The sequence below is a fragment of the Lucilia sericata genome, unplaced genomic scaffold, assembly GCF_015586225.1.
Source record: "Lucilia sericata isolate MDLA Ls3-8-SP2 unplaced genomic scaffold, ASM1558622v1 Contig000286F_arrow, whole genome shotgun sequence".
Lineage (NCBI taxonomy): Eukaryota > Metazoa > Arthropoda > Insecta > Diptera > Calliphoridae > Lucilia > Lucilia sericata.
In genome coordinates this window covers 343,503-356,261 of record NW_023994311.1, presented here as the reverse complement: position 1 = coordinate 356,261, position 12,759 = coordinate 343,503, and the positions used below count along the sequence as shown (strand labels likewise).

The following is a 12,759-nucleotide window of genomic DNA, read 5'->3' as shown; positions in this document are numbered from 1 at the left end:
GACAGATTTTCTTCCGTGTCTGCTATGGGCGACCTCCAAATACGACATTCATGCGGTATCCTGCGACCGCTGCCATATACGAGGACTGATCCAATGGATCCTGCACATATCTGCATATGTTTTCCTCGTATATACAACAACAACAATATAGCGCCGGAATTGCTTTTGATGTTCAAGATAATTTCCGTCTAGGATCACTTCAAAATATTTTGCTCTATCGAAACGCTTTAAAATCTCGCCATTAAGCCGAAGAGGAGTACAAAAACTAAGCATATTGAAAGTATTTAAAATCGTTCCATTTGGATATTTACAAAAATTTGTGCATCAATATTTTATGTAAATTAGAATCACACTGCTGATTTTCATAATCGTTCCATAATTGACAATACTTATCCACAATACTATGTCCCTTTCTAAAAGTAACTTTAATCTGTATAATTCTTTTATGAATATTAGTATTTTAGATATGCCACAAATCGAATAGAATTAAACAAGTTTTAAATTTATTTATTTTTTTAAATCAATACATAAAGTTTATTTTTACTCTGATCTCAAAACTTTTTCAAATAATTTCATTACAATTTCAGTTTGGATATTCTAATTTAAAATAAAAGGTAAGAAAATGTGTAATGATAAAACAAAATAATAATAAATAAGAATTACACCAGACACATAAATTACAAACAGATTTTTATAATGTGGTACAGGTTGTTTAAGATATTTAGCTTTAACGAACAAAACAAATAATCCATAATACAGAAATTATGAAACAAAAATTAAAAACTTTTAATAAGAGAAACTTTAACATTTTTATTTTTTATAAAATTCATAATTTTTCTAAAGCCTTTGATTAATTTTTTCGTTTTAACTTCCCTAGTGTAGGGCACACACAAAATATTTTATGTTTGTGTCTTAGGCCAATAATGCGTCTCTTTTCTTTCTTTTGTTTTAATTTAAATAAATTTTGCATCCATTTGTAAAACAAAATCTGCAATGATGAAAATGATTTCATCAAAACAATTTTGTTTATTTATTTGTTTGTATAACATCTTGAGCGCACAACTAAATTAGTTCTCTTCCAGTTTTACTTTTTCTCTTTTTTTGGAAATCAACTGGAATATGTAAACACATTTTTTGTTTGTATATTATTTCAATTTGCTTTTACTCTTCACTAGTGACCATTTCCAAATTAGTTTCATACAGTTTGTCTGATCGTTTAGTTCAATCGATCGATCGTTTGTTCGTTTAATCTTAGTTTCAAACACTTGAGTGTTTGTGTATACGTTTTTTTATTCTACAATTTGGATACATTTCCTTTTTAGTTCAACATCTGTTCATTAGTTTTACCACAAAAAAAAGGAATTTATTTTTAGATAAAATGTAAGTAAATTAATTGTGATCTTGTGATTGATGGATGATTTAAACAAAAAAACGTAACTAGAAATGATCATAAATAAATTTTTGAATTCTCTTAGCTAAAAATCCAATTTAAACCAATTTCCTAAAAGAAATTATTAATATAAATATAAAGTTCATTGAATTTAACAACTTTAATTGAAAGTATTTAATTTTTTTTTTCAAATCTCAAATTTCATTTTTATAAAAGTTCAATTACTCTTTTTTTATTATTATTTTCAACTGCTAACAAAATTTGTATTAGTTGTTGCAAAAATATTGTGAACATTTTAACGCAATTGTCAAGTATTGTTATTTCAAAATTTTTTAGTTTATTCTTTACCAAACTAAGTTCAAATTTCCAATTATTAATATCAAGTTCATTGAATTTAACAACTTTAATTGAAAGTATTTTAATTTTTTATTTTCAAATCTCAAATTTCATTTTTATAAAAGTTAATTGAACTCTTTTTTTATTTTTATTAATTGCTAACAACATTTGTATATGTATTAACTTTAATTGATTTTGTTTTGTATTTTAACGAGGGTCTTAATAAAATTTTGAAAACAATAAACCCGGAGTGCTTCGCTAACCAAGTAGAAATCAAATAAACTAATTTTATTACAAAAATTTTCAAGGATATAGAAAACTTTAAAAGTACTATTAAAAGAAAGTACTTTTACGTCACCATAAAAAACCTCTTATTGTAAGTGTTTGTGTTTTTAGCTAAATTTTTAAAGAAAATTTGTAAATAACGAATAGAAAAAGTACTTTTTTATACTCTTAGAGAAATATAATCGATTTAAAGTTCGAAAAAATACATATAATTCACATCACATTTGTATTCATTTATTCAATATTATAAAAATGTTCTATTTGAAGGATGAAAAGTATTAAAAAGTTCCTTATTATAGATTTCCTTTCACTACAGACTTAGCATTGTTTGAATACCACTTAAGAGTATTTTTTCCATAATGGCATGACGCCAAATTAGTACAGAAATGTGAAGACACCCTGAGTGATTAAAGATATGTAAATCCATTTTTTAGATACTCCGTAATATACATTTCTGTGTTTATCGATCCTAAAGTCGCAAAGGATTGGCTGCAAATGGCTTATCCCAAGAAACAACATGTAGAATTTGGTTTGTTTTTTTTATCCGATATTCTTAAACATTACCTCGTCCATCAGCCGCATAAAAATATTTACCCGGAAACTGTGAAAAGTTTCCCAGTACATAAGTTTCATCATCCATCACACAACAAGTGTATTTTTTAATACAATTTTACCTTGATATTTATCGAATTGATTTGAAACTTTCTACGACTTCAACTCAACATTAGCTTTAGCTCTGCGCACAAAAGAATCAGAACATTTAACTATACGCGTTCTTTTCTAATTGAAGTCTGGTGCTCTTCAAATAAGTTGTTCAACTTATTTTGCCTTATCAGTATCTGCTAGACCTTTTTTTATTTCCGATCTAGGGTTTCTTTTAATGATCAAGTCTTCCTTATATGATTCAACAGTTTAATAAACCTTGAGATCTTTTGCTATTTTTATGAAAGCTTATACTGGACTTTGAATAGTTTTAATTATTTTTTCACGTACTATTTTCTCGGAGTCCATTTTGACCGAAATAATATCTAATTAAAGCTAACGTGATCAAAAAGTTTCCCAGTACATAAGTTTCATCACTCATCACTCAAAAGAATCAGACTCTTCTTTTCTAATGGAAGTCTCATGCTCTTAAAATAAGTTGTACAGCTTATTTTGCCTTATCAATATCTGCTAGGTCTTTTTTCTTCCCGATCTAGGTTTTATTTTAATGATCAAATCAAGTCTTCCTTATACTATTCAATAGTGTAATAAACCTTAAGATCTTTTGCTATTTTTATGAAAGTCTATATTGGACTTTTTGAAAAATTTTAATTATTTTTTTCACATACTATTTTCTCGGAGTTGATTTTGACCGAAATAATATCTGAATAAAGCTAACATGATCAAAAAAATATATAATTTGTTAGACCAGGGGCCATTGGACCATCACTTATGTAAATTTTAAAAAAGTACCTAATACTTCGAAAACAAAAAACATATTCTCTGAATGACCCCAAAATCATTGTAATTGGTCCATAATTGATAACTCCTACCATATAAAGCCCACAATCTGAATATAAATTTCGGCTAAGCTGAACTTAGAGTTCTTTCCGGTCTAGATATTATTACTCAAATATATGTTGCATTTTATACTAACATGTTTAAAATACTATACATGTTTCTTTTACACTTTACAAGGCCAACTATCACATCAATTGTAATTTAACCGACATTATAAATTTTTTTTATTATATTTTTTTTACACTTTTCTATTTATTTGCACGCGCCTTTTTGTCTTCCTTGATTGGGTAATTTAGATGCAATCTAATTGAAAAATATTAATCACAATCAATGCACAGTAGAAACTTTAAGGGAAAATAAATATAAAATTAGGAAATTCTTTACAAGTTTAAATATGATTTTTATTTGTTCGTATTAAAAAAATACAATTAAGATATGTATGACTCATAATTGGCGGAAATGGAACTGACTCTTAAACCACTCTGTTCTTGAATATATAACTAGAAAATATTATAAAACAATATTTGTTTAATTGGAGAAAAATATTAACAAATACACTTATAATCCAAGTTTAAAAACAAACTGTTATTACTAGCATTGTTATTTAAAGTATTTGCATGCCTTGCATTTATCTCCAAAAGACATTACCTGAATTATGTCGCGTGCTAAGAAACTCAAAACAACATTATGTATAAAAAATAAAAACAAATATTAAATTTCTATGTTTTTTTAAATCGTTGATTACTTAATATGTTGTTAGTTGTATCTCATATTTTAGAAATATGTACATACATTTATTAGACCCACTGTTCTAAATTCTCTACTCATATAGCGCATGTGTTTTTGTATATTAAAACCAAGTGACCATAATATTTATCAAGTTAGCAACAGAATACTTTCAAACTTTAGCAGACAATTATGAACATTTAGCGAAAAAATAAAAAAAAATATTCTAATAGAAAATTAAAAATTTTGGAGAATTGATTGAGAATTAAAACATCCTTTAAAATCATTGTAAACTGATGTTGAAATTCCAGTCCAGCACCGAATAGCCATCACTATACTAAATTTTTTTTTTTGGGATTAATAATAAAAATATATTTATTAGATTTCGCTAAAATGGGCTTTCAAAGTCATTTTTCATCTAAATGTAAATAAAAAGATTATTTCATTTTTCAGCAGTGTCCAGTTATTAATTAAAGAAGAAAATTCATGACCATTCATCATCATGCAAAAAGGAAACATTAAGGATGAGTTACTAATGGAGGATACACAATACTGCTGTCAGTACTCCAGCTCAAGCATCCCTGAATTTATTGCTAAATCTCCTTTCCATGAGAACTATGTTATGTTATATCGAACAAGATAGAAAGCGCATCACAATGGTTTCGAACTTTTTAAATTTTTGTTGGCCTGTGTTATTAATAATTTAGAAAGTGCGTTCACTACCCTAGGATACAGTGTCACATAACTGATTAGGATAATGATTTCAAGTGGAACTGCGGAATATAATAATTAGGGAATTATAACAGCTATTTAGACTACTTCTTTCCTTTTATTCTCCATTTTCTGACAATATTTTTCAGTTTCTCTTTTATTTCTGAGCTCCATTTTGTTCCCAAAGAATCCATTTGGGAAATAGACCAGGATATTTAGATGACTTCTTCCTTCCAAACTTTATACAATGTATAACAATTTATTTTTTTCAGATCGGAGTTCATCTCTTATTTTTAAGTTCTCTGACCATCTATTTATACCCTACACCACTTTAGGGGGGAGGGTATATTGGATTTGTGCTGATGTTTGTAACATACAAAAATATTCGTCCTAGACCCACCTTAAAGTATACCAAACGAGTCGATTAAGCTATGTCCGTCCGTCTGGCTGGCTGTCCATGTAAACCTTGTGCGCAAGGTACAGGTCGCAATTTTCAAGATAATTGGATGAAATTTGGCACGCACGTTTTATTTGACCCATTGAAAATGGTTAAAATCGGTCCATTATTTCACCTAGCCCCCGTAGAACAGAACACCCCGAAAAGGGCTTCTGAGCTCATAATTATGTTAAATATACAGATATATCGATAAAATAAATACGGCACAACTAAGTTTTATAGAAGTCTTGATGACCCTGCCAAATTTCATAAAGATCGGTCCCCATTTGACCCTAGCTCCCATACAAAGTCCCCTTCAGAAAATTATTTGAATGCTTAAATGTATCGGAACAAGGGAATATTGAAGATAAATGCTTTATTATGAAAAATAAATCACATTTAATATTCATAACTGGTGTAGGGTATCATATGGTCGGCCACGCCCGACTATACTTTCTTACTTGTTTATCATTTGTTTTTGAAGGAAATCACAATGGATCCTTTAGATAACCAAATGGATGTGTTTCATGGGACACACTAAACATCTGATCAACGCTATAAATATGTTTATATCTGATGAAGATGTAGAAATACAGAACCTCAAGCAAACGCATTAAATAGTACCCCTGCAGGAAATGAAGCGATAATTGTCTTAATGCCACTAGTACTAATACTAGAACAACAGACACTAGTACAAATTGGGTTAGAGTTTATATGGAAAAATACTAGTACTAGAAGTAGTTGAATGGCGCCACTTGTAGATTGATTTTTGTTTGACATGTGTTGGAAAAAATAATTTTTTTAAATTATTAAAATATAATTTTGAAACATTTTGCATAAAAAACGATATTTTCATACATATCCCTTCAAATGTGAGGATAAATAGTGCATGCAAATTTAGGTCCGGTTGCAGGCAAATCCCTATGTAAGTACGTCTATTAAATTTAAAAACTGCAGTAAGTTTAATATTTGTTTTATCGTACGGCAAATGTTTTTATAACGAAATGGAGATATATACCTGAAGGGAATTTTTGGACATAATGAAATCAATGATGGTGATACGGATAGAACCAGAATTTCTTCAAACTTTCATATTGAATTGTTAGGTAAATGTATTTACAACATTTGTTATTGTATCTTTAGAAATAAAACCTTATAAAAAACAAGTTGTGTAGTAATTTTCACTTGGAATTGTGCAGGAGGCTTTCAAAAGAGCAAAACCACCAATTATGGCGACTTTTTATGAATATTAGAACTAGTATCAAACTGGTTCTAAAGAACCCAATTGGGTCGAAGTGTACTAGTATAAGTCTAGAACTAATGGTACTAGTAATTTTTCAAACACACTCAATGTTAATTTGAGCATTATGATGGTATAGGAAAGTTTACAGTTGGGAACTAGTACTGGTGATTTTGGTACTAGTTAAATACTAGTTTGGTACTAGTTCCATTTCCTGCAGGGACATAATTAAATTTTACTTTATTTTCATTCTTTAGATTGACTGTACTCCAGCTGTCTACTGTCCCTTTCTTTTAACAACCCTGAAAATTAAAAAGTGAATTTACATAAAATTTTTGCCTAAAATCATTAATTAAATTTAATATTATTAAATTGCAAGTATTCAAAAATTACACTTAAGTACAGTAATTATTTAAAAGTTAGTTGAGTATTCAAACTCCTAAGATAAAAAGTAAAAAATTAATAAAACAAAACAATAATATATTAAATATTACGGGTATGTGTGTCATGTCCCTGAAAATATAAATTACTACAAAAAGATAAGATTGACCTTTCATGTTGAATATACTTAAACCAAGTTTTATTTTTTTAAATAATCGAAATAATTCTAAATTTTGTTTCAAACTGTCAACTTTATTTAAAATACTTTTGTTGAATACTTTTTATTAATTTAATATTCTTTGTAAAATTATAGGCGGCTTATCATCTAATCCTTATCAGTTTATTATTAATACTCAGTTTGTTAGTATTTTTTTTTTTTAATTTAATTTCCGTTGATGAAAACATTTTTCATTTATTTTTTTTTAATTTTTATATACGGACGATTTTTTATACCACGATAAATATATTTTTTATTATTATTCAGTTCATTATTAGTGCCTTTCTTCCAATTCGAATGTAGATCGCGAAAAATTAATCGAAATTTTCTTGTTTGAGTCATTTGTCAGTGTCTTTAGCTAATAATAGGATATTATATGTAACATTTAATAACATTAACTACAAAACTGATATAACTCACAGTATTGACCCAACATTCTCTTCATTGTTTACCAAAAAATCGCAATCGGATCGAGGCCAGGACTATGGGCTGACTGACCACTTCATCAATAAGAAATTGTATGGGTTAATATGTATTCACGATTTTTTACGTGTGCTTTGGGTCACCAGCCCGCGTTGAAATTAATTCATTCCCAGTATAGACGCTTTTATCTAAAAAAGCAAAATGATGAATCTTCAAATAACAGAAAAGTCTGCGTGTTGCGATCGGTACTTTGAACTTGACACTGTAGCAATAGAAAATTTTGGTCGCTAAGCCATTTTTTACTATTTTAGTGCGTGCTTTGGGACGCTTTGCCGTTGAAATATGTGATTATTCATCAGGATTGGCACTCTTATCTATAAATGAAGAGTCTTCGAAGTTGGGTCTACAAAAGTATGATGAGAAGTCTGCAAAATACGTCGATTCTTTCAAAATGACTGTTTTCGCTCTGGGAAAGAATTCAAAGGCACCATGGCAAGTAAAAATCGACGAAATATTGAGGAAAGAAGAACCATGGCAAAGAAACAGTAAAAAATATTGAGGATAGAAGACTATCTGAGTCTTTTTTAGACTCATCACCCCGACACATAAAAGGCCCCACCTTAATTCGATTGAATATTTATGCTGAATAGTGAAGTGACGTTTGGGACATTGCTGATTAACCTAAAACAATTTGGGAGAGCTTCGACTGGGACTCAGCGTGACTGGGATAGTTTTCAAGAAAAATAAATAATGCTAAAGCGTGTTAAAAGTGATTTATGTAAAAAAATATTAAAAATTCTGCTATTCCCTAAAGCTTTCGTAACGTACAAAACTGAGTACATGCGAGTTATTAGGCCGTTCACCACTTAAGTGGGGAGGGTATATTTGGTTTGGCTGTATATGTAAAGCTTGTGCGCAAGCTATAGGTTCAAGAAAATTGGCACACACTCTTTTTTGGTCCAAAGCAAAACCTATAGAAAATGATCTATTTTTTCACCTAGCCCCTAAGCTCATAATTGTGTTAAATATATCGGTAAAAAGCGACACAAATAAATTTTATACAAGCATTGATGATCTTGCGAAATTTCGTAATGATCGGCCCTTATTTGACTTTAGCTCCCACACAAAGTCCCCTTGTAATGTAATATTCAAGAGAAATTATTTTTTTATAAAAAAATCACATTTAATACTCATAACTGGTGTAAGGGGTATCATATGGTCGGCTACGCCAGATTATACTTTCTTACATATTTCATTTTATTTCATAAAAAGTGCACAAAGTACTAACATACGCTCAGTTTTGCTCGTATGTGAATGATAACATAAAAATATTCCCATTTATTTTTTAATATTGTTTAGATTTAATATTTTAAAAATTTCCAAGAATTTTGATCTTTACATTTTATTTTTGCTCTTTTCTCTCCATCTAGCTCAATTGTAAATTATTGTACAGAATTAAATTCTCATATGACTTCTTTTTTTAAGAGAAAGAAAAACACTGATATAGAAATAAATCTTAATTGCAAGATTTGCAATTGTGTGTATATTATGCACTTTCCCTCACCATTTTCAATTGTATTTCAAAAATTCTGGTTTCGTTTCAAATATACATATTTTAGAAATTTTGAATTGTATTCCCGATTTTTTATTTTATTAAAAAAATTGTCTAAAAAATATTGTGGAAAGCAATTATAAATTTCTGAAATTCAATTCGTCACCTAACACGCAAACGGCCCTAGCTAACATTTTTAAAATTTTACAGGAGAAGCAAAAAACTATTTAAATTGAAAAGTTTGTTTCTATCAACGCGATTTATTTGTAGTAAATAAACAAATTATTTAATGTTGAAACCTATAATTTGTTATGAAGATGATAGTTGAAATGGATAAATTGGACTCTTTGGACCTTTAATATTTAAATGTTTTTCTAGATAGAGCCTTTTGTTTTTTGTCAATAAAATCTATAATTATGGTCGGAGGAGTCCAATTTTTAGGGTAGACATTTGTTTTGATGCTATACATTAGAATCAAAAATAAAATCGATCGATTTTGAATTTAGGGCCGTTTGCGTTTCAGGTGACTTTTGGAATTTTTTTTAAAACATTTTGAAATTCAATTGAAAATTTTAAATACAAATGGAAACGGTTTAGTTTTTTTAACTCTTTATGGAATTTAATTTGTACATATGTATAATGAAAATGATGATGATGCCTGCTAGCATAAACATACATACATACACATTCATATGAAAAAAATTTCAAATGAAAATATTAATTACAAAAACTGATGTTGAACAGATGTATTTGATTGCAAAATTATGCATTACGAAAATAATCTGAGTATTATTTAAATAAGTGAATTCTCCACCATTTTTTATTTTGTAATTACGATACATAGTTTAAATGAAAAAACCTTGTATTTCTATTAAACAAATATTGAATCAAAAAACTTGAGGACATTTGATCCGTTAAAATGTACTACTCAAAGTAGCAGTTCTAGGAATGGACCCAAACCTCGACCTACAGTAAATTGTCAGTGCTCGATATAAAATCCCAAAAATTTCGGCAGATTCGTTAAGTTCCCTGTCAAAACAAAACGAAAAAAAAGAGGAAGACTCAAGAATAGTTTAATTATATTCTCGGAACATACATTTAATAGATTTCTTTTTTCTATAATTATCACTCTCAACAGTTTTACGTAGAATAAATTCACAATAAGTAATGATTAAAAAGTGTTAACAAAACATAAATGTACATACATTAACTATAAATCTTCACAATTTAAAACGCCTCTTAAAGTTTTTCCCAAATTATCAGTTTTGAATTTAGTTCATTCATTTAAAGCCATCACAAGGCAGTATTTTATATTTATGTAGCTTATGTACATATAGTGTGAAAAATCAGAGAGCCAGAGAATGAGCGATAAAATAGAGAAGAGAGACAGACGACTCTTATCACCATTTACAAAGACATTATATTTTATTTTTAGCGTTTCTTTTAATATTTTAGACTAAATCAAAAAAACAATATAATTTAAACATTTAAAACGATTTGAATTTTAGAACCATGAAGTGGGCTCTACTGATGCTCGTTGGCCTGTTGGCCTTTGCTCATATTAAAGCTGACGAAGAAGACATCAGTGATTTAGATGATTTGGATTTGTTCGATTTGGATGAAAGTGATGAAGAACTTTTGAGACAATTGGAGGAAAAGAATCTTGTAAGTGTAGTTATTTTATATAAAATCCAAAACTATTTATCAAATTATTTACTTTTAAATTATAGAATAGAGATATTGAACGTGAAAATGAAATCGCTACAAAATTGGTGGCTGAAACTAATCAATTGAGCAATCCCGTTATTGAAAGTAAGTTTTGTTGAAATTTAAATTTGAAAAAAAAAAATGTTTAAACCGATTTATATCTTGTGAGAAGTTTCACAACTTGTTATATAAAGTAGGAAAAGGCTATATTTAAATTTGTATATCAATCCCTTTAGTTGATCCCTGCGAGAAAATGCACTGCGGTGCTGGTCGTGTTTGCCAACTAGAAGGCGTTGAGGCTAAATGTGTTTGCATTCCCGAATGTCCCGAGGAAACTGATGTTCGTCGCCGCGTTTGCACCAATAAAAATGAAACTTGGTCTTCTGATTGTTCCGTATATCAACAACGTTGTTTGTGCGACACCAAAGCTCCTGGTTGTCTTAATCCCGACAATAGCCATTTGCACATTGACTACTACGGTGAGTGTCATGTCCAAAAGGATTGTACCGAAGAGGAAATGAAAGATTTCCCCCGTCGCATGCGTGACTGGCTTTTCAACGTTATGCGTGATTTGGCCGAACGTGATGAACTCACCGAACATTACATGCAAATGGAATTGGAAGCTGAAACCAATATGACCCGTCGTTGGGCCAATGCTGCCGTTTGGAAATGGTGTGATTTGGATGGTGACACTGATCGTTCCGTCTCACGTCACGAACTTTTCCCCATTCGTGCTCCTTTGGTTAGTTTGGAACATTGTATTGCTCCCTTCTTGGAATCGTGTGACTCGAATAATGACCATCGTATCACATTAATTGAATGGGGTGCTTGTCTAGGCTTAGATGCTGTAAGTTTTCGTTTTTTTTTTTCTTCTCAATTTCATTTAAAATTTGATACAATAATTTTTAATTTGCCTTTTGTTTCTTCTATTCTCTTTTTCTTATCACAGTCTGACCTTAATGAACGCTGTGATGATATACAAAAAACTGTGCCTCATTTGTTGGGTTAATTTCGTCATCGCAACGGAAGTTGTTCAATCACAATTTATGAAACACATCTCTTTGTTGTTTTTATGTACCACTACTAAATATATGTTTATTATATACACAATTTCCGTATGTAATTTTTAATGCCAAAAACATTTTGTAATAATTTTTTTAATAAAATAGAATTGTAATAAATATTTTCAATAATGGTTTTTAATTTTTGATAAAGCTTTCTTAGGGCTAATGGCGTTGTTTTTTAGACTTCTAGAAGAATAAAGAGAACCTAATTTGAATACTGTTGCTCTCTTTTTGCGGTGATCACATTAAAGGAAATTTTTTAGCAGAAATGTAAAGTAAAATATTATAGTAATTCCTAAATTATTATAAAATATTATAGTAATTCCTAAAATATTATATTATATTATTATATTATTGCATTCCGAAATGCATCACATGATGATACGCATAAACACGGCAAAACTCGCTTCATAAATATTGCTGATGTTTTAGATTTTAGTTTGTTTCATGAACTTTTCTTCCTTTATGCGTTTTTACACGAAAGTAAATCTCTATAACAAATAAACATCAGCTATTTGCATCAACGTCGCAAAGTAATCACCAAATGCAGTGCAATTATGCATTTGCGAACAGTCCCAGTAATATAAAAAGCCTCTTAAGGCTAATATAACTTATATTACAAAGATATTTTAATGAATATTATTTAAATAAAATTCAATGAAATTTTTAAATTATTTTATTGTCATCAGATGTTTGACGATGCTGATGCAAATCAGCTGTTTGCCTCAAACACCTAATATTCTAAATTTATTACATTAAAAGTTATGAGTACAAATTTCAAACAACCC

The 12,759-nt window shown here is 29.2% G+C and overlaps 1 protein-coding gene across 2 annotated transcripts; it reads left to right on the top strand.

Moving 5' to 3' along the window:
- The first annotated feature begins 592 nt into the window (after nt 1-592).
- On the top strand, nt 593-12,097 carry LOC119603269 (SPARC). Of its 2 annotated transcripts, none has more exons than XM_037955252.1 (5): nt 593-614; nt 10,709-10,865; nt 10,931-11,012; nt 11,144-11,754; nt 11,857-12,097. In XM_037955252.1, the coding sequence occupies exons 2-5, from the start codon at nt 10,713-10,715 to the stop codon at nt 11,914-11,916; spliced, it is 906 nt and encodes a 301-aa protein (XP_037811180.1). In that variant the 5' UTR covers nt 593-614; nt 10,709-10,712; the 3' UTR covers nt 11,917-12,097. The 2 variants fall into 2 exon arrangements, with proteins under 2 accessions (XP_037811180.1, XP_037811179.1); XM_037955251.1 differs by lacking the exon at nt 593-614 and adding an exon at nt 1,155-1,380.
- Nucleotides 12,098-12,759: the final 662 nt, after the last annotated feature.

What these genes read in the sequence shown, in the direction of transcription:
- LOC119603269 (XM_037955252.1), top strand. Translation starts at nt 10,713, where the DNA reads ATGAAGTGGGCTCTACTGATGCTCGTTGGCCTGTTGGCCTTTGCTCAT. An exon ending in AATTGGAGGAAAAGAATCTT is followed by an intron (nt 10,866 to 10,930) that starts GTAAGTGTAGTT and finishes TTTAAATTATAG; the next exon opens with AATAGAGATATTGAACGTGA. An exon ending in CTTGTCTAGGCTTAGATGCT is followed by an intron (nt 11,755 to 11,856) that starts GTAAGTTTTCGT and finishes TTCTTATCACAG; the next exon opens with TCTGACCTTAATGAACGCTG.